The sequence below is a fragment of the Macaca mulatta genome, chromosome 3 (assembly GCF_049350105.2).
Source record: "Macaca mulatta isolate MMU2019108-1 chromosome 3, T2T-MMU8v2.0, whole genome shotgun sequence".
Taxonomy (NCBI): domain Eukaryota; kingdom Metazoa; phylum Chordata; class Mammalia; order Primates; family Cercopithecidae; genus Macaca; species Macaca mulatta.
The window spans coordinates 29,401,468-29,427,025 of NC_133408.1; the positions used below are offsets into that span (position 1 = coordinate 29,401,468).

The window sequence follows — 25,558 nt, forward strand, 5'->3', positions numbered from 1 at the left end:
ATTGAATTATGCTAATCAACCTATCCATCACCTTAAATACTTACCGTTTTTCATGATGGGAAAATTTGAAATTTTGCAATTTTGCAAAATTTAGAAATATACAGTACATTATTATTAACTATAGTCACAGTGCTGTGTAAGAGATCTCACAAACTTATTCCTCCTGTCTAACTGAAGCTCTGTACTCTGAGCAATGTCTTCCCATTCTCCCCACCCTTCAGTCTCTGGTAACCACCATTATACTCTCCGTGTCTTTAGTGCGTCTTTTCAATGGCACAACGAACAACAATGGTTTAGTGCAGTTCAGAATCCAGAGCTTATGGCATACAGCTTGTGCTGAGAACTGGACCACCCACATTTCAAATGATGTTTGTCAACTGCTGGGACTAGGGTAAGTAATTCTACTGAGTTCTCTTTTAAAAGATTCTCAAATGTTTTTATTATGATCAAATTAGATTTAGCAAGAGCTTTAAAATTCATAAAGTTATGAATTTAGAAAATACACATTAGCAAAAGGGAGAAAATTAAAATCTTGATTAACCCTATTTTCAAATAATAACCACTGTTGGTAACCTTTGTATAGTGTATAAATGTAAGTACGAGTAAATATTATATAAAATATAATATGCTCTGTTATACAAAATACTTATATGTGAGCATTTCTCATGATTTTAAAATTTTTAGATGACTTTTAAAAAAATGAACTATTTCATTTTATGCTATATCATAATATACATAAATAATCACAAGGGTACTACAGAGAATATGATTTTGCTATATCTTTGCAACACATTTACAATAGTTTTTTTGGAAAATTTATAGAGGTACTATTGTAGTGGGAGAGGTTTTGCAAAATTTGTAAAATATTTTAAAAATTAAAAATTTTACATAACCTCTTCCACTACAATAGTATTTCTATAAATTTTATATGATAGAAAGATAAAGAAGGATATTCTCAGGAAGGATGATGCAAGTAAAAATTCCAATTAATAACTCATCAAAAATGTATTATACCTCCCAGTCTAATGCCATAATAGCTTGCATCAAATATGTAATTTCGCCATATTCGTTTTTTACCTTCCCATCAAGTCTTAAAAGTAATTAGGTAGAAAATGAAAGTAATGAGTAGCAATAACATACTTACTTTGCGTTTTACAACCTGTCAACTCTAACCCACCATTCTGATCCTTAAACACATATGATTTTGAAGATTTAATGATTACTAACCATATTGGTTCACATGTGGTTATCTTTATAACTTATAACACTGTATCATTTAAAGTTTGTTTGTCATATTAAACTATAAGGTCTATAAAGGGAAGAACCGTGTCTATTTTATACATTATTGTAATGCTAAAATCTAGACTAATCTTTGTCTTTAAAAATCAGAGCCAAATACTTAAGCAATAAATTATATTATACACTCTATGTACATGTAAATATAGATATACCTATCTATAAAAACATATGCCAAAAGTTTTCTAATTATAAAACATATGCTTTTCTCTTAGGTTGATTCCAAATGTTGGCTATTGTGAATAGTGCTGCAATAAATGTGGGAGGGCAGATATCCTCTTTGATATACTGGTTGCCTTTCTTTTGAATATATGCCCAGCGGTGGAAATGCAGGATTACATGGTAGTTCTATTTTTAGTTTTTTAAGAAACCTCCATGATGTTCTGAATAGTGGCTCTACTAATTTATATTTTCCCCCAACAGTCTATGGGAGTTCTTCCTCCACATCTTCGCCAGCATCCCTGACTGCCTCTCTTTTGATAGAAGCTATTTTAACAGGGGTGAGAGGTATCTCACTGTGGTTTTGATTTGCATTTCTCTGGTAATTCGTGATGTTGAGCATTTTTTCATATTCTGTTGGCTATTTGTATGTCTTTTTTTGAGAAATGTCTATTCAGATAATTTGCCCATTTTTAAAGTCAGAATATATGTTTTTCTTTCTTGTCGATTTGTTTGAGCTCTTTATATATTCTGGTTATTAAATGCTTGTCAAATGGATAGTTTGCTGATATTTTCTCCCATTCTGTGGACTGCCTCTTCACTTCGTTAGTTATTTCCTTTGCTGTGGAGAAGCTTTTTCACATGATGTGATTCCCTTTGTCCATTTTGGCTTTGGTTGCCTGTGCTTTTACGGGCTTACTCGAGCACTCTTTGTCCAGACCGATGTCCTGGAGTGTTTCCCCCACTGTCTTATTCTAGTGGTTTCAACATTTTAGGTCCTAGATTTAACTCTTTAATCCATTTTGATATGTTTTTTCTATGTGGTGAGAGATAAGGGTCTAGTTTCATACTTCATAGAGTTCTCCAGTTTTCCCAGCATCACTTACTGAAGAGATTGTTCTTTCCCCCCAGTGAATGTTCCTGGTGCCTTTTTTAAAAAAAAAAAAATCAGTGGGCTGTAAACATAGATTTATTTCAGAGTTCTCTATCCTGTTCTCTATTCTGTTCCATTGGTCTGTTTTCCGTTTTTAATGCCAGTTATCTTGGTTACGGTAATTTTGTAGAATATTTTGAAATGTGGTAGTGTGAAGTCTCCAGTTTTTTTCTTTTTGCTTGGGATTGCTTTGGCTCTTTGGTGTGTTTTGTGGTTCCATATAAATTTTAGGATTTTTGAAATATTTCTATGAAGAATGTCTTTTGTGTTTTGATAGGGATTGCATTAAATCTGATAGAGATGGGGTAGCATTTAACAATATTAATTCTTCCAGTCCATGAGTATAGGATGTTTTTTTCATTTGTTTGTGTCATTTTCAATTTCTTTCATTAGTGTTTTACAGTCTTCCTTGAAGAGGTCTTTCACCTCCTTGGTTAAATTTATTTCTAGGTGTTTAATTTTTCTGTGGTTGTTATAAATGGGATTACTTTCTTGATTTCTTTGTCAGCTAGTTGGTTGTTGATGTATAGAAACTGTAATGATTTTGTTTTGTTCATTTTGTATCCTGAAACTTTACTAAATTCAATGATCAATTCCTTTTTTTGGTGGAGTATTTAGGTTTTTCTATAGATAAGATCGTGCCATCTATAAACAGAGACAATTTGACTTCCTTCTTTCCAATTTGGATGCTCTTTATTTCTCTCATTATTCTAATTGCTTTGTCTAGGACTTTCAGGGTTATGTTGAATAAGAGTGGTGAGAGTAGGTATCCTTGTCTTGTTCTAGCTCTTAGAAGAAAAGATTTCAACTTTTTCCTGCAAATATAATGATAACTATGGCTTTGTCATATATAATCTTTATTGTGTTGCGGTACATTCCTTCTATACCTAAGTTAGCTTCTAACAGTTGGACCGAGAGCTTCCAGTTCCTGTTATGTTTCCAAATGCTTTGCATTTAGAATGGAAACTTCCCGGCTTCAGGCCTCATCCAGGTGATGTCAGCCTCATCAGGAACGCAATTCCTATCAAGAGCAAAGAGAGGAAATGAATTTCATTATTCATTATATAAATAATCAATTTAGTTGAACTAATTTACACTCCCATCAACAGTGTAAAAGCGTTCCTTTTACTCCACATCCTCTCCAGCGTCTGTTGTTTCCTGACTTTTTATTTATTTATTTATTTATTTTTTGAGACGGAGTCTCGCTCTGTCGCCCAGGCTGGAGTGCAGTGGCGCGATCTCAGCTCACTGCAAGCTCCGCCTCCCGGGTTCACGCCATTCTCCTGCCTCAGCCTCCCGAGTAGCTGGGACTACAGGCGCCCACAACCGCGCCCGGCTAATTTTTTGTATTTTTAGTAGAGACGGGGTTTCACCGTGGTCTCGATCTCCTGACCTTGTGATCCGCCCGCCTCGGCCTCCCAAAGTGCTGGGATTACAGGCGTGAGCCACCGCGCCCGGCCTGTTTCCTGACTTTTTAATGATCACCATTCTAACTGGCGTGAGATGGTATCTCATTGTGGTTTTGATTTGTATTTCTCTAGTGACCAGTGAAGATGAGCTTTTTTTCATATATTTGTTGGCTGCATAAATGTCTTCTTCTGAAAAGTGTCTGTTTACATCCTTCACCCACTTGTTGATGGGGTTGTTTTTTTCTTGTAAATTTGTTTAAGTTCTTTGTAGATACTGGATATTAGCCCTTTGTCAGATGGATAGATTGCAAAAATTTTCTCCCATTCTGTAGGTTGCCTGTTCACTCTAATGATAGTTTCTTTCACTGTGCAGAAGATCTTTAGTTTAATTACATCCCATTTGTCAATTTTGGCTTTGTTGCCATTGCTTTTGGTGTTTTAGTCATGAAGTCTTTGCCCATGCCTATGTCCTGAATGGTATTGCCTAGGTTTTCTCCTAGGGTTTTTATGGTTTTAGGTCTTATGTTTAACTCCTTAATCCATCTTGAGTTAATTTTTGTATAAGATGTAAGGAAGGGGTCCAGTCTCAGTTTTCTGCATATGGCTAGCCAGTTTTCCCAGCATTGTGGAAGACTGTGTGACGATTCCCCAAGAATCTAGACCAGAAATACCATTTGACCCAGCAATTCCATTACTGGGTATATACCCAAAGGATTATAAATCATCCTACTATAAAGACACATGCACACGTATGTTTATTGCAGCACTGTTCACGATAGCAAAGACTTGGAACCAACCCAGATGCTCATCAATGATAGACTGGATAAAGAAAATGTAGCACATATACACCATGGAATACTATGCAGCAATAAAAAAAGAAAGTTCATATCCTTTACAGGCACATGGATGAAGCTGGAAACCATCATTCTCAGCAAACTAACACAGGAACACAAAACCAAACACTGTATATTCTCACTCATAAGTGAGAGTTGAACAATGAGAACACATGGACACAGGGAGGGGAACATCACACACCAGGGCCTCTTTGTGGGTGGGGGACTAGGGGAGGGATAGCATTAGGAGAAATATCTAATGTAGATGATATGTTGTTGGGTGTAGCAAACTACCATGGCACATGTATACCTATGTAACGAATCTGTACTTTCTGCACATGTGTCCCAGAACTTAAAAAAAAAAAAAAACTCAGTGTCTAGTTTTCTAGATCTTTGTTCATATATGTACTTTTAAACTTTTTATAAAATGGGTTAAACCACATTCTTTTGTAATTTCTTTCTATTCCTACTTTTATTGAGCATATTTTCTATAAATAGCATATATTAAAAATCTATTTGGTTTATGCATATTAGTCAGTCTTCCTGTACTTCAAATGTGTGTGTGTGTGTGTGTGTGTGTAATTCTTTTTATTCTACTTGTAAACTTTAACAAAAACTCTTTCAACATGGGGAGCTTTCAGAAATAAAGTCTTGGAAGAAGGCAAGTTGTAGGAGAAACAATGATTTTTGATAAAGAGTCAATAAAACCCAGAAACTGACAATCTTTTATTTTCATTTCAAGTAAAGAACTGGGTAAGTGGCATTCATTCCAAGTTCCTACTTTAAACACTAATTTTACTTCAATAGTGAATTCAAAGGGGTGAAGTCCTAGGAAGCTGTTAGCTTCAATTGCTTGGGAGCTGCTATCTAGACTCAGGAATTTAGTTTCTAAAGATTAAGCTAAAGAGATTGGGTACTTGACCTCGCTTCCACATTTGATGCGCCCGAGTGTCCTGGATGACTGAACTTTCCCTGCCCAGGAGATTTGTGTCTCAATTCATCACCTTTCAAAGATCGCGTATGATTATAAAAAAAGGAGTTCTTTCCATTGTGGTTTGTGAATTTTAACTACATTGTTTCCTGGAGGATGTATTGGGTTCAGACGAGTTATTCGCAAAGGTCGAAATGATCAACCCTTTACTTTGACAGAAGTTTTTTCAATGAATTTGAATGAAACATGTTAGTTGGGTGACAGCAAAATGTTGATTCCTATATTTACATTCCTTCCAATGCATTGGAAGGGAACATATATCTTTATTACATTTTAACAGTATATAATGTAAATATATTATTATTATTCCTGGATCAGAAATCTAAGCACTGGTGTTGATATTGTGTCTGTTCCATGAACAAATAAGACATGGCTTTCTGTGCTTATGTGGTGATGATAGACACATAAACAGACAATTACAATATAATGTGATACATGCAAAGTGCTGTAGCAGAACTTAAGTCATTAAAGGCATGTCAAGGAAGGTTTTCTAGAAAATGGCCCGAGCTGAGTGGATAACACACAGCTCTGTTCTATTTACTTACATGGTTTTCCCCAGCCAGATTTTACTCTCTAGTTCACTGATCCCATTTCCCGTGAATCATAGTCCTTTTAACCAGATACAGAGACAAATAACCAGATTTTTAGTGTATGTAACACAAGTAGTACATCCCATTGCCTTAGATACAATATTTTTGATGAAGGTCAGGTGCTTGCTTTCTTCAGAAATGAATCAAGTAATCTCTGCAAAGACTTTAATCTTTGAGCCTGTGCTTATTAAATAGTTTCCACAGTGCTCTAGTAATTGAAAGAAAGTTATATCCTTGATGAGAATTTGTCTAGACTGGTGCATGATAACTGAAAGAAAACTTAGTGAGTTTAAAATGATGTGTGTTTGCTGCAGTAGAAAGTAATTTGGTAGTCAATTTATTAAAAAGCCACTGTAGTCTCTCAAGATTATTTATGCAGATAGGGTACAAAATGCAATTCCCCTCCGATTCTAGTAAATCATATGAGGCCTATTTCATTAGCCTTTCCTTTCTTTATATTAAACATTTTCATTTTCTACCATTTATTACATGCATAAGTAAAAAGTAACTTGAATAACTTTTTCATCTCTTTGATCAAAGTATGAAAGAAAACATTTTATACTGATGCAACAATAATGGTTAAAAAAATCTTAAGGTCATGCTTTTTTTAATGATATATCCTAGCAAATAGCATTTCCCTGTTACAACCCAATATATAAATGATATAGCTGATATACCCTGCTAAGTCATTAAAATCTGGAAAAAAAATAATCATTTCTGTAAAACTTTACAGAATTTAGGAAATACTAATATCTCAAAAGTGGAGTTAGTTATTTGTGTTCTAAGATGATGGCCTATAAGGAATTGGTGTTAATTTTTAAATCCCATATTAGTCCTGTCCAAGATCCTCCTAAATATCAGGAACATCAAGTTGAGCCTTACATTCTTAAATGCTAATAAATGGAATTACCCCAAGGTTCTTCCTTTGCAGCTGTGTTTTGAAAATAGTGGGGGGAGAGATTAAAACATTTTCCGATAAGCCTTTCAAAAACATAGAGCATAATCATTTCGATTCTTATGTAACCACCACAATGAATTTGTTTACATAACTTAGCACTGAGTTCCAGAACACTGGAAATAGAACCTGTGTTTCATCCTCGTTTAAGAAGGCGGTAGACACGTAGCGCTTCTGCCCTTGTTCATATTTTCTGCCAATGTCCCAAAATTTTTAAGTATGTGGGGAAAACCTCGACTTACTACAACTCAGGATGCAAAACAACAACACAGATATGGGAACAGTAAAAAAAAAAAAAAAAAAAAAAAAAAAAAAAGTAACCTTTGGCTTTAGATTTGGCTTTAGATGATTTTTATTTAATTTGCTAGCTTTACACAGAAATAATTAAATAATATTTTACATTTTTAACATTTTTTTATTTGTAACTTCAGTACAGAAGGTACTTTCATTCTTAGCTATGTTACTGTGGTAGGGTGAGTGAGAAAAGCTTTGGGCAAGATGGTGGAAAAAATCTTATTTTAATTTGGTTTAATTGACTTAACTACAAAGTCCATCATTTACTTGAAGTACAAATTATAACTCTGATGTTTTCTCCATTTTAAAATTAGAAATGCATTAATTAAAAATAATTAAAGAGCAAATCATTAATAGCAAACTACCATAATTTGATACTTTTTAAACATTAATACTTAATAGGTTTACTATCTGGCAGGGTGGGGGAAAGCACAGTGATAATTATGTCTGCTCTGGGCAAGGAGTGACATTAGGTATACCACTGACTTGTAATACAACAGCTACATCAGCTCTTAAAGGTACAGTCTGGTTATACATGAGGATCACCTAGTCTCAGCCTCAGACCCTTAGATTCAGAATGGTCTAGGTCAGTGAATCTCAATGTGTGGTTTCAGGACCAAATTCCATCCCAGCATGGAACCACCTGGGATAAATTTATAGAAATTCAAATCCTGGAATCCTGCCTCGGGCCTACTGAACCCAAAAAGTCTAGAGTAAGGCCCAGCAATCTGTGATTTAATAAGCCCTACAGGTGATTCAGATGCATTCCAGAGTTGAGAACCACCACCTGGGGTATGTGCTCTGAACCTTTGTTTAGTGTCATAGGCACTTTTGTCAGTCTGGGGAAACTTAGTTTGGAGAATCTTCTTTGTCTGTCACTCCTACTTCGGCTTATACTTTTTAGTATGTATTTTGTCACCCAAGTGAGACTTTGTTGCCAGGAAATTAGTAAGAATATAATTACACACGCAAAAGAGTATTCTTAAGTATATAAAATAAAACACACAGAACTACAAAGGAACTTTATTACATTAAAAATAATTATCAAAAATTTTAAAATCCATGGAAATAAATATTTCTTTATTAACATATTTAATAAGATGTACTGGTGGCTCTAATGACTACTGTAATATCAAAGGTGAACATAAATGATATTTTATATATGTATCTAGCAACTGCAATATGATATGAACATATCTGTAGTTTGTTTTGGTGACCGTATTTTAGATGTTGCTAACAATTTTGTGGTTACTCACCTACATTTGTATCAGAAGAAGAGATTAAAGGTAGGAAAAATAAAGATATAATTATTTATTTTCCAACTACAAACCTCCTACCTGTTATCATGAACTACCAGGGATTCCAAAGAGGAGAAGGGCCCTGGCTAAAGGGACACCCAGAGGTCTTAGTTCTTTAAAAGCCCGAGGTCATTCTGACAGAGTAGTCAAGACAAGCATGATCCTTCATATACTCATTTCAGTAGAAAACAACATAGAAGTTATGCAAAGCATCCCCAAACTTTGACGGTTTGATTTCACCTGGTAATAAAAACAAAACAAAGATACACACACACACACACACACACACACACACACATCAAACAACTTTTTTCTATGGTACCAGGTTTAAATACCGTATTGAGAATTATCTGACCTAATCCAGGACATTTCTTAGCTTGTCCTAGCGTACTTTGACTTTGTTAGAACCACCCCGTACCCCCACGAACCCTGGCACAGATGAAATCACATCAGAAATATGAGACGGATATCATCAACAGAGTGAAAAATATCCATAGCAAGGTTTTCACCACCCACAGACTGGTATTATTTCTTACTTGGAAAAACATTATTCCTCCTTTCTCCTACTAAGTATTTGAAAACATTTTATTGGGAATCAAGAGACTTTTATGAAATGTCTTTGCACTGCCACCATTCAGGGAGAATCCACCATTCAGGGAGAATCTTCTTTGTCTTTCACTCCTATTTTGGCTTACACTTTTTAATATGTATTTTGTCACCAAAGAGAGACTTTGTTGTCAGGAAATGACTAAGAATATAATTACACACACAAAAGAGGGAGAACATCTCTTTTATGTTTTGGCACAATTACAAATCATCTGCCAAAAATTATCTGTAATGTATAGGTATTTACTTTGTTATATAAAAACAAGAGAGTATGTTTTCCCCCAAGGCAATGTCCTTTATCATTTCCTTAGATCTTGTTATTTGGAAAAGAGGAGGTTTCTACATTCTAAAACAGACATAGGTAAGGAGAGAAAACCTTAGCTCTATGAAGTTTGTAACAAAACCTTCCTTATTCATTCTAGTTTTCTTCAAAAAAGTGCTTCCACCTGCTCAACTTGTAATTAACGCTGCATATTCTATGAGATGAAGAACAGTTTTTGAATAAAATTGATGAAATCCAATGAAATAATATTCCCTTTTTCCTCCCTCCCTTTAATTTTTCCTTCCTCTTTCTCCTTTCCTCATTTTCTTTCTTCTTTCCTCATGTGCTTCTGTTCTTTCTTTTTTCCTCCATGATTTTCTTCCATTATCTCTTTTCCAAAAAGGAACTGAAGTCTATATAACAAAGTACATATGCAGTAAGGTTAATAGAATACTACAGGAAAATAAGATCCAAAGAAATAAAGAGGTAAATATTCAAAACATGGAAGGTCAGTGTAATTACTAACACTTATGTCTGAGATTCCTGGAGACCCATGCAAAAAGGAAAACATTAAAAACCATATAATTTTCCTGATGAAATAAGATAAATGCTAACAGTTACACAGGGATGACAAGTTTTGCCCAACACTAAATTCTAAAGGAAATTTCACTCATAGGTCCTTAGAAAGTGATAATGCACTGAGAAAACTTAATAAGAAATGTAGATATGTGTGCCACATGCCTTCTACTCCAAACAAACAAACAAACAAAAGAAGAAGCTCCAACAGCAACAGCAGCTAAGGAAACAATGTTAAAGTGGTTGGCATTGCCCAAGGTTTCCAAGATGTTGCCCATGAAGAGAGCCTGCCTCTTTGACAATTTCCTACAAGTATCACTTCTCTCAGACATATTTTTGGTAGGAAGCCGGTACCAGCAGTTTCCTTCCTTTGTAACACCGTTACACCTGTAAGATAACAGAGAATAGCTACGAGACTAACCTATCAATTTACTTCTTGCTCTTAATACAGTAGCTTGCACAAAAGTAGAAATTGATTAGGTTAAGATAATTGTTTTTATTGACATTTCTTTACTTCTGAGTAAATGCCACCAACTCTTAAGGGTGGAAGTCAGAAAATCTAAAATCAATTAAACTTACCTGTTTGCTATCACAGGGCTAGGTGTGTGCTAGGTGTATTGCTATAAATGCAATACATGGTTAAATAATTACAGTTTAAATGTGTCCAGTTCAGAAATGGCATTTACCTACCTGCCCACATACCTTTACTCTCCTAGTGGGATGATGTGCCATCGAATATCTTCTATCCATCAAGCCCCTGCCTATACAAATGGTCTCCCCTGCCTTCTGTCGTGCTCAATCAATCCCCTTCTTTCCCTTCAATCTGAAAAGAAACGACCATCCTTCTCCAAAAGCCTTTTCAGGGTAATCCCACCTGGCTCTATTCATGACTTAAACCTTTTGGGGTGTGAAATGAGCTACAGTGCCTAGCTGCAGTATTTGCAGCAAGCGTTATTATTCTTTTTCGCTTTAGTGTGTCCAAAGGCCTTAAAACATCCCCGCCTAAGCTCCTGCTCCAGGGAAGAATTCTTATCACAGAAAATGCAGCCTGAGAAGTGAGACAAAAGAGAAGAAACCTAGGCAGGGCCTAAGAAGAGAGGCAGAAGATTTAATACCATGCAAGTATTCTTGAGATATCCTTTTTCCTCCCTAGAATTCATCTATGAGTATATTTTTATACTTCATCTATGACCTCCAAAATAATAATGATTGCATCTATATGCTTCTTTTCTCACATGGAATAAAGTTTTCCTAAAGTAAGGCGAGTTCTTTGAGGTGATATAACCCATAAAAATGGCAATAAAAGCTTAGAAATAGGTTTCCGGGAGGCATTAGTGTGTCAACAAGGTAATGCTATATGGTGTTTCTATGTGATACTAAACTTCTGATTTCAAATAGCTATGTGACTGTGTAATGAAGCTATCTAAATCTCTAAATCTGGAACATTTTTAAGATTTAGAAAATGTACAGTCTAGTTTTAATCTTCACAGAGTGCCTCTCTAAAAGTCAACAACTAATTTCCTTGCAGGAAAAGAAAACTGAGGCAGTAAGAGCATCGGGTGCATGCTTAAGTTACAGAATGTAATATAATGCATTCCCTCTGAATTCAATTTTTTAGTAGTTCTGAGATTTTTGTCTGTCAAAAGTAAATGGTGACTTCACATAGGGTAATCTTTTATTCTATCGAGAAGATTTTTAGTATATAGTTATTGCCTTGTGATTTCTTAAAATAAGGAATAGTTTGTTGTAAACTGCTGCTGCTTTTTAATCTGTTTACTGTGCATACAAAGAAATAAATTGTGCTTAGTCAGAAAAAGAATGAATTTGACTTGGCAGGATTTGAAATGTAAGTAGTCCATCACAAATCCCAAATTTCACATGTGGAACTGACATCTGGAAAAGTATTTGTATGAACTGATGGCCCTATACCCTACTCCTATGTTACTGGTAACAATATTTAGTACAAAAATGTAATTATGGGATAATTTTGTAACTATTTTTGAAGGAGTATTTTGTTCAGCTACTCTAAATAACCCAAGACAACACATTTATATTTGTTTTCTCTTTTTTTTTTTTTTTTTTTTTTTTTGAGACGGAGTCTCGCTCTGTCGCCGGGGCTGGAGTGCAGTGGCCGGATCTCGGCTCACTGCAAGCTCCACCTCCCGGGTTCCCGCCATTCTCCTGCCTCAGCCTCCCGAGTGGCTGGGACTACAGGCGCCCGCCACCTCGCCCGGCTAGTTTTTTTTTTTTGTATTTTTAGTAGAGACGGGGTTTCACCCTATTAGCCAGGATGGTCTCGATCTCCTGACCTCGTGATCCGCCCGTCTCGGCCTCCCAAAGTGCTGGGATTACAGGCTTGAGCCACCGCGCCCGGGTTGAGAAAACTAAAGTGTTGAAAAGATCATCTCAGAATATAACGTTACACATCTTTGATCCATGTGTATATTTATCTCCAGTTTTATCTGCTGGATAGTGGAAGTGCCACCATGGAGCAGCATTTGAGAATCTCAGGGTGGAACAACTGGCATTTACCAAATACCCATTATTCTTAAAAATTTGTTTCTAATCGACTTTCCTTCTAGAATAGGCATATGTTAAAAAAAAAAAAAAAAAAAATCACGTTAATCCTATCTGAGTGCATGCCAGAAGCAGATGTGTAATAAATAGTCTTGCTTTAAAAATATTTATAAATATTTTTTAAATACTTGTTCAATTCAGTTTTTGTCCAGATTTTGGTGTGAATTTCCAGAGAAATTAATGTATCTGGCCGGATGCAGTCACTCACGCCTGTAATCCCAGCACTTTGGGAGGCCGAGGCAGGTGGATTACCTGAGGTCAGGAGTTCATGACTAGCCTGGCCAACACAGTGAAATGCCCTCTCTACTAAAAATACAAAAAAAGTAGCCAGCTGTGGTGGCACACACCTACAGTCCCAGCTACTCGGGAGGCTGAGTCAGGAGAATCACTTAAACCTGGGAGGCAGAGGTTGCAGTGAGCTGAGATTGAGCCACTGCACTCCAGGCTAGGCGACAGAGTGAGACTCTGTCTCAAAATAAATAAATAAATAAATAAATAAATAAATAAATAAATAAGCAAGAAATTAATGTATCCCTTCAGGCTCTGTCTTAAAAGAGATATGCAAGGGACAGGGGAAAAGGATAGCTATAGATAAGTGAAGAGTCTAAAATCTACCTCTCTAACATCTATTTTTAATGATACACCTTCCAAAATGTTTCCTCATTTAGACATGAGTGCCTTAAAACAGATTATTGGGTAACTAGAAGTCACTTTGGATGTCAAAAAGCAGAGCCTCGTGCCAGTAGCAGAAAAAGATGCCATATTCGGCTATGACATGTTTTCCTGTCTATAGCAGGCACCAGGATCACCTGGAGGGCTTGGTAAAATACAAATAACCAGGCCCTACCCTAGAGCAGGCCTAAGACTACTGGCTAAGTTGGCCTCGAGTGAGCCTGGAGAATTTGCCTTTTGACCTATATTCTCTCCTGAGGCTGATGCTGCTTGTCTGGAGAGCATCACTTTGAGAATGTGTCATGGGGAGTCAGGAACATGGAAAACTACCTAGAAGAATGTTCAACACATGGCAGGCATTCAGCCGAATGAGGACTCTAGAAATGTGATCAAACACAAGAAGATAAGAGAGATGTCTAGAAGAGAGGTCGGAGAATGACTCTCCCAACCAACCAACTTTACTCTGGCAGCAATGATGTTCACTAATTAACCAATTCCAATGATGTTCCTGGAGCCTGCAGACAGCAAAACACAACTAAAGCCTCTTTAATTTGAGATGGCATCCCTTGATATTTTTGAAGGCTGAGATTACCATGATGATTGCTACCAAAACCTGCAAGAATGGTAAAATTCAAGGTCCTCTACGATCTGTATTTATCTACCTTCGGTCTGCTCTAAATGTGTGAGTCCTTAAATATAACTGTTCTGCATCTGTGAAGTTCTTCATGACCTGGAGCATTCCAGACTTTCTGCATTCTCAGCTACCCTTTGATGTCTTCATACCTGTTTTGTTTTCTAAGCCATAGCAAAAGCATTTTATATAAATATTTAAATGAGATTTTCCTTCTGCCCACTTGGAGGAATACCATCATCTCTAACAATAGGAATTCCAAGGCTCATCTTTCCTTTGGCAAATTCATTTCAGGCTTTATTAAAGAATGGGAATGGCTTTGTGTGTTTGAGTTACTTTTATCTGTTTATAAAATAAAAGTGCGGCCGGGCACCGTGGCTCACGCCTGTAATCCCAGCGCTTTGGGAGGCCGAGGCGGGAGGATCACGAGGTCAAGAGATCGAGACCATCCTGGCTAACACGGTGAAACCCTGTCTCTACTAAAAATACAAAAAATCAGCCGGGCGTGGTGGGGGCGCCTGTGGTCCCAGCTACTCGGGAGGCTGAGGCAGAAGAATGGCGGGAACCCGGGAGGCGGAGCTTGCAGTGAGCTGAGATCGCGCCACTGCACTCCAACCTGGGCGACAGAGAGACTCCGTCTCAAAAAAAAATAATAATAATAATAAAAATAAATAAAAAATAAAAGTGCAAGGTTTAAATTCTGGAACATAGAATAGACATCTATTGTCCCAGCTCTATGTTCCGTAGATGAAAGTTACTAAACAAACACTCTTTCAGCTTGATAAAAGCATTAAAAGAGAGAAGAACCACCTTCTAAATAGCTCTTATCTTCTAATTGATCAGAAAAGCTTTGACTGTTACTTGGAAGTTCCCTGGAAACAGACAGAAAAGGGTTAGTGTTGGCAATAGCTTGGGGAGTGCATTGGGGCTTCTTTTAAAGAGGCAATGGGTAGGTCCGTCACAGTACTCCAAAAGGAAGAACCACACCATCTCCCTGCTCACCAGCAGAAGACGGCAGAAATCAGGATGTTTCCAGCCTAAAGGGATATTTTCATATGACGATCAAAATCTGAAATAAATAAAAGGCAAGAAACAAGATGAAGAATTAAAAGCTAAAAGTCTCCGGCTAAGGCTAAAACAGAGTGTCAGGATAATTAAGAGAAATCTTCAATTAGAGCCCACATTTGAGATCATGGGAATGACGGGTTTTCAGGGAAAAGAAAGCCTAGGGGCTTGCATGTCTTTGGTCACAGGGAGGTGTCTCCTTCTCCACCCTGTGGTGCCTCGCCCATTGACACTTGCAGGCCCAGGCTACATAGTCTCTCTGGCACAATCACATGACTTCCTTTAAATTAGGGCTTGTTAGCCTTTGAATTGAATGAAATATGAAGAACAAAGCAACCTTTTGAGAGGTAAACACTGAAGACAGTCTTTGTCTATGTTGTTCTCTACATGCACTTTTAAAAAGATGAGCTAAAAAAAAAAGATGAGCTATACAGGAGAAAAGCTTAATAAATTACAGTGCAGCAATGCTGTGAAGTTGTCATTCAAAGCGGTTTTTTATGGAAACTATTTGGCAACATAGAAAAATCAAATTTCTAACACCAGATAACTAAGTGATATATGTAATGATTTTAATTTTGTAAGAAAATATCTAAGAATGCAAGCAAAGACTAAAGATATTACATTTCATGTGATTATGGGTAATTCTACTGATTTGCTTTATCCTTTAGATAGGAAAACACTTGAAGTTTTATATTAAAACGGTAATTTTTTTGGCTGGAATCCCATAATTTGTTTTAATGTCCACAGCATTAAGGAACTGCAAGTCTAGCTTATGGTCTTTTCTTTATGCTTTTGTTTTGTCTGTGTGCTTTTTCCTTTTTTCTCTAGGAGTGGAAACTCATCAATGCCAATCTTCTCTACCAATGGTGGACCATTTGTCAAATTAAACACAGCACCTGATGGCAGCTTAATACTAACACCCAGGTGGGTCCCTAAATCTGTTCTTAGACTAGTTGTACATAGACATGGAAGAAGATAGATTGTTGAAGCCAGTCGGATTTGAATGCTATTACATACTGGTCATATAATCTTGAAAGTTATTTGACTTATTATTTAAGTAATCTCAAATAGTATTTAATATCTGATAACATTTTCTAACCCTAATATATATAAGATGGTCAAAAGAAATATTCTATATGTAAATTTCTGGCACACTCGTAGGGATTTGACTTGTTTTAATTTTATACCCTTTTTTATCCTTAGCCTTGGATTAATACACAATTAAATCACATGGAAAGAAATTGTGAGAACTGGGATAAAACAGGTCCAGTGTTGATCAGACTAAAGAAGGCAGCACAAATTAGCTACCACTAAAAGAGAAGAAAGAGGGGAAAAGCATGATATTCTTTCCTTTCCTTGGCAAATAGATCACGAATATTAAATGAAGAAGTCTGGACTTTTCGTGGTGTCTACATATTCTCTTTTACTTTTTAATATTAGGTTTACTTTTATAGCCTTTACTAAGGTATTAAAAAGCAGCATTTTTCCTGTATTCAAAGATCTGTTTTAGCTCAGATTGTCATTTCTCCTATTTGGGTGTTAATAGTAATTTTTGTTGAAATTGGCTTCTGAATTTTACAGTTCCATTAAAGAACAGCTGTGGGTGGGGAGAACGTAACTGCAAGAAGCCATAACTGCAAACAAGGATTTAAGATGCTTTGCTGGTATATTTTTTTTAATGGTAAAAAATGAAATTAGATAATTATTCAGTTTTTCATGAAAAGTTACCATTTCTGTGAGCTTAACCAGTAAAAAAAATAAAAATGGTAAAGGAGTATTTTGAGTACCAAAAAGAGAACTTTGCAATTGAATGTTTTATATCAATGTTTGCTGGACCTTGACTGATATTATGAGTCTCATGGGATATGAAGCAAAGCATCTGCAAGTGAGAAAGCAGGCTTCTAGATTTCCTTTCCTATAAGGCATGTCTAAATTTATATTACCATATAGATCCTGAAGCAGTTTGTACATTAAGAATTTCTTCTATTCATGTCTTAGGGGCATTTAACAATTTGTAAGAAAAAAACTATTTAAAATCATTTATGCTAATTATATGCATGTTTCAGATCAGAACTAGCTTATTCTATGCTTATCAATAAAATGCCAGTATCATTTTCCATTGGTGTCACTATTATAATGTATGTTTGTGCTATTTGAAAGAGGCATCATTTATAGACATATTTTAACCTTTCATGACATCAACAAGCCAGTTAATTAAATGTCCTTGATCCCTTCCTTCATTAGCCACATTATATTGAATTGGCAGAAAATCAGACATATGTTCATTTATTTATTAATTTGGTTAATTTATTTATGCATTTATTATTTATTGCATAGATGATTATGCTTGTATCCCTATGAAAACTGGTACTTTTGAAAATGCCCTTGCACTAGTGGTTGTAATAAAAAAAGAAGTAAAAGAAGAGGATGTCCGGGAAAATGATTCAGCCAACTATAAAAATCTACTGACCTATATGACCTATATTCTGATTTTTTTTTTTTTTTTTTTTTTTTTTTTTGAGATGGAGTCTCGCTCTGTCGCCCAGGCTGGAGTGCAGTGGCATCATCTGGGCTCACTGCAAGCTCCACCTCCCGGGTTCCCACCGTTCTCCTGCCTCAGCCTCCCGAGTAGCTGGGACTACAGGCGCCGCCACCACGCCTGGCTAATTTTTGTGTATTTTTAGTAGAGACTGGGTTTCACCATGTTAGCCAGGGTGGTCTCGATCTCCTGACCTCGTGATCCATCCCCCTCGGCCTCCCAAAGTGCTAGAATTACAGGCGTGAACCACCACGCCCGGGCTGTTCTGATTGTTTAACCTGTTGTGAGATATATGCAAGACTCAGACCACCATCTCCCACCACAGGGTTAACAAAAGGGAAGTTAATGGAGACTTCCTTGGGGTGTTATAAATAAATACATGTCAATATATCTAGATTGATATACATGCATGCACACTAGTTACTAAAAAGATAGACTTCCTTATATTTCAACTAAAATCATTCTGTATTATAAAGAATATGACAGTCATTCAATATGGATACATATGATTTCAAATAAACTTTTTCATGTATTTTTCTGAAACACTGTATTGCTTTGTTTGGACATATGGATCTTAGGTCTTATTTACGTTGCATTTTTAAAGACCTAAACAGCATGCACAATTAGCTGTAGCTAAGTATATAAATGTAAGTCATTACGATTATATGTGTATCTGCATGTATAATGTGTGTGTTTTAATGTAGCCAGTATCTGCTGTGGTTACATTTGGAAATAGTGGGGGGCAAGTACTTTAATTTCTTGTGTTATACTGACCTCTAGTGGCTGATAAGTAGAATGCATTATAAAACAAATTTGCTTAGTTTTTGTTTAAAATGGAATTCTTGACACTGAAAAAAGAGTTGGTATTTAAATTTCTAAGCAGGTGATGCGTTTTCAGTAATTTATGCCTTTGCTTTCTTTTTTTTTTTTTTTTTTTTTTTTTTTTTTTTTTTTTTTTTTTGAGACGGAGTCTTGCTCTGTCGTCCAGGCTGGAGTGCAGTGGCCGGATCTCAGCTCACTGCAAGCTCCGCCTCCCGGGTTTACGCCATTCTCCTGCCTCAGCCTCCCGAGTAGCTGGGACTACAGGCGCCGCCACCTCGCCCGGCTAGTTTTTTGTATTTTTTTAGTAGAGACGGGGTTTCACCGTGTCAGCCAGGATGGTCTCGATCTCCTGACCTCGTGATCCGCCCGCCTCGGCCTCCCAAAGTGCTGGGATGACAGGCGTGAGCCACCGCGCCCGGCCTATGCTTTTTTTAATGCTTTCATTTATATGTGCTTGTTACATGTCTGCCTTCCTTGAAAGCAGCGCCTGTGACATATTCATCGTTTAATTCCCTGAATGAAGCACACAGCCTCATACACAGTGTTGGGCACGGAATAGTTGCCGGATTGGCAATACTGAGGCATACTCTGGGTTATAGAATCATGAAAACCAATATTGGTTCAAGTAAAAATAACAGTATCTATCATTTATAGAATTTCATTGTGTATAAGGCCCTCTAATAGTTTTATTGCAAATACTGCTTTTTCTTCCCACAACGCTCCAATAAAGTACTATCACCCCCATTTTATGGAAGAAGAAACTGGGTCTCAGGGATATTGAGCAACTTCCCTGAAGTCACATAGAAATGGTAGAATAAGGATGTAAACTCACCTCTATTTGACATTAAACTGGGGCTTCTTCGGCTTACAATTCAGTCTCCCTACATTTCATATATGAGACATTAAGATGTCCATTTTACTAAAGCAAAAGTAGGATAACCTACACGATGTTTGACCTCAAAATACTAAATGCGTAATTGTAAAAATATGATTGTTTTTCTGTTACAGTCAACAGTGTTTGCAGGATTCCTTGATTCGGTTACGGTGTAACCATAAATGTAAGTAAATATGTTGTCATATCCCCCTTCCAGCATTCTGTTTAAAATTCTGAATAGAGTTTGTATGTCACCCGAAGTTATTTTGTTACCACTCAATTTTCACCATCAGAAGAAATGACAAAAATGAAATAGATGCTCTTTCTCCAATTATTTTAATAGCTTGTGGAAAAAAACTGGTGGCTCAAGACATCACCCCAAAGATTGTGGGAGGAAGTAATGCCGAAGAGGGGGCCTGGCCCTGGGTTGTGGGTCTGTATTACGGCGGGCGACTGCTCTGTGGCGCAGCTCTGGTCAGCAGTGACTGGCTGGTGTCCGCCGCACACTGCGTGTATGGGTGAGTGTGATGCCGTGTCCCTTCCCAAACGAGGTCACCACAGCAGACCCTGCCGAGCGTCCCATTTCATGTAGCCTCACAAAACCACCCCAGCAGGAAAATCCTGCTGTTTATGACATCATAAACATTCCAATTATTTTCCCATTAATGTCATGTCTGAAAATAGAGATAAATTTTAAAAAATTATTCTGCATTAGATACAAATATTAATTATTCTACGTTAGATATTGCATCATTAGACCCTTTTACATGCATAAAAATGGAAACTTTTGCCAATTCACACGGTGAGCCTTTTTCAGAGTGTGAAATTAGTGTTTATTGTAAAAATCATACTGGTTACCATTCAATTTGTCCAATATTTATTGCTAGCAAATTGTCAGTATCAGAAAGTATGCTTAGGTTGCACTCCAATTACAATTATACCGCACTCTGGAAGTTCATGGATAAGCACTTTGTTGTGAATTAGGATAAAAGTACTTAGTTCTTAAGTCAGATCTATTCTGATTGCTACCTATTAACTGAAATTGAGAACTAATATCAACCGTATCTGACTCTGTTTTGTACTATAATAGGACGAGATACATGTTGAATTCTGGCATTTATTTTACAGTCCTAGAGGAGAGAACAGAGTGGATGGAAGAGGGTGAGAGTAAAGGAGGAATGGAAGGGGGTGAGAGTGAAGGAGGAAAAACTAAATGATCCTGGGCCCAAGAACATGTTCATTCTCCTCTTCCACATGAAAGATGCCACTGCTCTAGGTTGTCACGTGGTTCTGAATTCGGTCAGGGAAAAGGGAGCTTCCTCACAGAAGACGCATGAGCTTGATCTAGGACTCATCTCCTGCCCCTATGTCAGTGAGACGTCCAGTGAATGACCTCACTCATGAGGATTAGAGTAAACCTCTCTGTAGCCAGCATCCAGAACCTCTGAGGAAAGGACCATGTTAGAAAGAACCAGGCATGGAAGGGGCAGTCATAGTTGATCAGGTTACAAGACTTACCTTTCGTTACCCACGCAGATGTTTAAGGTCCTTGGGTAAGTAAAGACAAACTGTCAGACACAGAGATTGTGAAAATTTTAAAGGAGATAGGCAAAGCCAGGTAGAGTGAACCTTAAGAGATTGCACTTATGCCTAAATACCCATTATATCAGAGTGAAAGTAGACTCAAATGCATAATCCCAGGGCTTTGGAGAAAAAGGACCCTCAACTAGATCTCAGGTTTGCCAAATAGCTGGTCTCCAAAGGAGCTACCTACAGCACCATCCCATCTACGTCTAAAGCTCTCCCTGATTCTATCCATTGAGTGTTACATCCTGGAGACTAAATTACAGACTCTCCCATAACTAAAGTGCACCCTCTTGACTTTGCTGTAATTGTAATTTATATTATAATTTATTTTCATACTATGGCAAGCGTCTGTAGAGGCAATTTTTCCATCCCCTTCTAAACATGGCTTTAACCTTTATCGACATATATTGTTTGCGTTGGACATGTCACAGATAGGTAACATCTGTATCCTAACTGTGATGCAAATTAAAGCTACTTTTAGCTAAAGAGCCAGTGTTTTCTGTTGCACATGGGTAGATCTTAATAAGTTAGCAGCCTTGCTATATCAACCTTGAATTTGGCAAATTCCTGTTTAATGTTCTTGTCAAACATATGCTTTCTAAATGTCAATCATGCTCGCAGTAATATTAGCGATGTCTTTCAATGATCTGTTTTACAGATGTACTTCTAATAAGTCAATGATACCAATGTCATAGCTTTCCAAACAAGAAATACGTGAAGAAAATAGAAAGGCAGTTCTACCTAGTATAAACACATGTCCAATTGTTACCAGAGAAGAGGAGTACAGATCCAGGCGCCAAGAGAGGATTCTTGGATCTCACACAGGAAGGAATTCAAGGCCAGTCACAGAGTGCAGTGCAAAAAGATCGTTTATTGAAAGCTCCTGAGTCACAGAGTTGGGCATGCTTAGAAAGCAAGAGAAGGAACGCCCTGTCTTTGTTTTAAGTTTTTCTTATATGGGGGTCTTGTTGATGTAAAGACTAAACTAAGCTGTGTCTACATGACAGTAACTTCGACAAAATTTGTTATTCTATTGATTTAGAGAAAACAATCCTTGATGTTGCAGTGTGTAAGTACATCAAAGCATACTTATCTTGAAAGGATATGTTGTTATGGGTGTTGAGACATTTGGACTTTCCATTGTTGTAGGATTGTGTCCTTGTAGGTATCTTTAGGCTGCTTCCTCAACAATAAACATTTTATGACTATGAGTCATGACCAGTAAGGATGTGTCTTGTTACCAAGATGGGGCTGAACTTAAAATGGCGTTACTGTGGCTCTCCTAGGCTCCTGCTTCTCTCACACAATCACATAGGACAATAAAATGTCTTTTCAGTTTCAGCTTAAGCACAAGCAAAGGTAAGTTGTACTAGAATTGTGATGATTTCAAAATTATCCTTACCAACCATGCATTTTACTCTCCTTCAGCATTCAGTGGAATTATTTTTTTTCTCTAGTGCCTAACAGCTTTCTTGCTTTCTACTTCACGTCTCTAACAAAGAAAGTTTCTGATACTGTTTTAGATAGTTTAATCAAAAACTGTTTTATCAGTACGTTAATACTGGCTCTTATCTGTCTCTTTAAAACCCTAATTGTGCTATGGAAAGCTTAATTTCCTAATAAAAAGAATAACCCAGATCAAGCAAGTTATTAAATTCATGCTACGCAAGTAGCTTTGCCCTCAGTGTAAACCTGTTCCAGGTGTTTTAACCTGCAGGTGGTTAAATAGTTTAATTGAACAGCTCTTCTGTTTAATCTTATCATCAACACTTCATTTGCATTCCTCAGGCTAAGTTCACCTGAGTGATTCTAAATAACCCTGTGCCTGTTCAGTTTCTCTGCCATGGTGTTGTCCTTTCACAACCTTAAAAGAAGGATTTGGAAAAGTGTCGGCCAACCTCGCTGTGGTTTAAAGGGCAAGTTTGGCTTTGAACTAAAGGAGAGGATTTTAATCCTTTATATCCAACAAATCACATGTGTGATTATGGACAAGCAACTTAGTATCTCTAAGTCAGTTTCCTCATCTGTAGGAAATTCATAAGGATATCTATCTTGCTTGTCAGGACAACAATAAGATGCTGCAATGCTTTTGCCGACCACGATTCATGCAGGAATGTGCAATAAAATGTTGATTATGTTGCAGTTCCTGCATAGGAAGCCTCTATGAAAGGAAAGGCCGAGTCTTGCACAACGCATATTCAGCATATTTATTTTCTGAAATTTTTATATTGATATAATTTCAAACATGCGTAAAAATTGCAAAAATAGTACAGAGAGCTCTTTATACCTTTACTCAGACTCACCAATTACTTACATTTTCCTCTATATATTTTATCATCATCTCTTTCTAAGTCAGGAGACTTTTTTTTCGGAACAATTTCGTAGTAGGTTAGATGTATTTTTATACACTTAAGGACTCAGTATATTTTTACTAAAAACAGGATACTTCCTACAGAATCACAGCAAAGCATGGAAATTTAACATTAATGAAATACAATCCTAATTAATTGTCACAAATATGCTCTTTATTTTGTTTGTATGTTTGCCATGTTAGAACCGATTCAGGATAGTGTATTGCACTTGAATGCTACACTTTTTTCATCTCCTTTAGTGCAGTGTAGCCCCTTTCTGTGTTTCTTGTTTTTAATATTTTTGAATACAGGCCAGTTATTAGGTGGGAAGATTCTTCTATTTGAAAAAGAAAAAAAAAACTCAAGCTTGCTCCTTTATCAGCCTTAATATAGTCCCACTCTTTGAGAACTTCTTTTATTTTCTCTCAAAATAAGATGCTCCAGGTTAATCTTGTGCGTTTTCTATCCTAGCCCTGAAGTCAACTTTTCCTTAAGAAACCTTATTTCTATTTAACTTATTTCAGTTATTTCTGTATTTTGGTAAACGTGATCTTGTGTGCTTATGGCTACCGTTTTTGTGTCCTGTTCCTAAAACTATACAATGAAAAAAGCTCTATTATATACCTATAAATATAAACTCAAAACAATGACTCCAACTCAAATAGACTACTACAGGGCAAATTCTAATCTTGTCTTCCTCTGTATTTTTACATCTTGATTCCGATAATAAAAAGCATTGTTTCTATTATCTACAAGCTATTGATGTATTTGCTGAAGTCTGGAAAGCCTGGAACACACAAAGGAGTTTGAGAATTGCTAACTCACACTACCGCATGAAGCAGACTCATCAACCAGGGTCTCATATTTGTTTTCCACTCTTTTTTCCTGCTGACATATAGCAAAATGCATAAATTTAAGTATACAAATGGATGCATTTCGTAGATGCATGCACCTGTTAAATTGATATTCCTCTGAAGATATAAAACATTCCAGTCACCCAAAGAGTTGCTTCATTACCTCTTTCTAGTCGCTCATATCCCAGCTTCCAGAAGCAAATATGGAGCCACTTGGGTGGGCGATCATATATGGATTTATAGTCTGGGTCCCAGTCATTGAATAGACATCTATTAGAGATGAAATTAGTGATAGGGAGCCTCTTGCCAATATCGCAGTCTTTAATTTAGCTTTTCAGAGCAGACCAGAGACGTCACAGGGCTTACCTGATTTCTTATTGAAACAATTCCTTAAAATATGTTAACACTCCTGAAATAAATAATTTCATATATGAGGTATTTGGGGCATGGTGAGAAATACAGACTACTATTCATACTTTATTTATTTATTTATTCATTCATTCATTCATTCATTCATTCATTTATTGAGACAGAGTTTCACTCTTGTTGCCCAGGCTGGACTGCAATGGCACCATCTCAGTTCACTGCAACCTCCGCCTCCCGGGTTCAAGCGATTCTCCTGCCTCAGCCTCCCAAGTAGCTGGGATTTCAGGCGTGTACCACCACACCCGGCTAATTTTGCATTTTTTAGTGGAGATGGGGTTTCTCCATGTTGGTCAGGGTGGTCTTGAAAGCCCAGCCTCAGTTGATCTGCCCACCTCAGCCTCCCGAAGTGCTGGGATTACAGGTGTGAGTCACCATGCCCGGTCTATTTATAATTTATTTAGTACTCCATTTATTAAACGGATATAACTAATAAAACTTTGCAAATCAACTTTTTAAACAGTTAAGCATTTATAATAAAATAACATTACTCAATTGCTACTGTAATTGCAATTAAAATTTGGATTTTTTTGAATGCCTCATGCTCTAAGCGGAACACAGAACATGTATCGATTCAATAATGTTTAAATACTTAATTTCTACTAAACCTATCCTCAATATACATATTATTAGTTTAATTTTATTTTTCTGTTTATCTACCTAGTCTTATCGCTCTAGGGAGTTAGGCTTGTAATATATAATGTTCTTCAGATTGCAGAAATACTATAATATCATTTTAAGATTATGGTAATATTTGCAGATAAGAAAGAGGAAGAGGGGCCCGAGGCAGTGGCTTACGCCTGTAATCCTAGTACTTTGGGAGGCCGAGGCGAGCCTGAGCTCAGGAGTTTGAGACCAGCCTGGGCAACCACCATGAAACTCCATCTATACTAAAATACAAAAGAAATCAGCCAGCTGTGGCAGTGTGCGCCTGTAGTCCCAGCTACTCGGGAGGCCGAG

General features: G+C 36.8%; 1 protein-coding gene across 4 annotated transcripts in view; it reads left to right on the forward strand.

Moving 5' to 3' along the window:
- The window catches only part of TMPRSS15 (transmembrane serine protease 15), a 133,411-nt gene that overhangs the window by 87,451 nt on the left and 20,402 nt on the right, over positions 1-25,558 (forward strand). For all 4 annotated transcript variants that reach the window (XM_077997928.1, XM_077997930.1, XM_077997929.1 and 1 more), the window contains 4 exons: positions 259-391; positions 15,977-16,072; positions 19,518-19,567; positions 19,727-19,901. In XM_077997928.1, the coding sequence (XP_077854054.1) occupies positions 259-391; positions 15,977-16,072; positions 19,518-19,567; positions 19,727-19,901 (454 nt within the window). The remainder of the gene's footprint in view (positions 1-258; positions 392-15,976; positions 16,073-19,517; positions 19,568-19,726; positions 19,902-25,558) is intronic.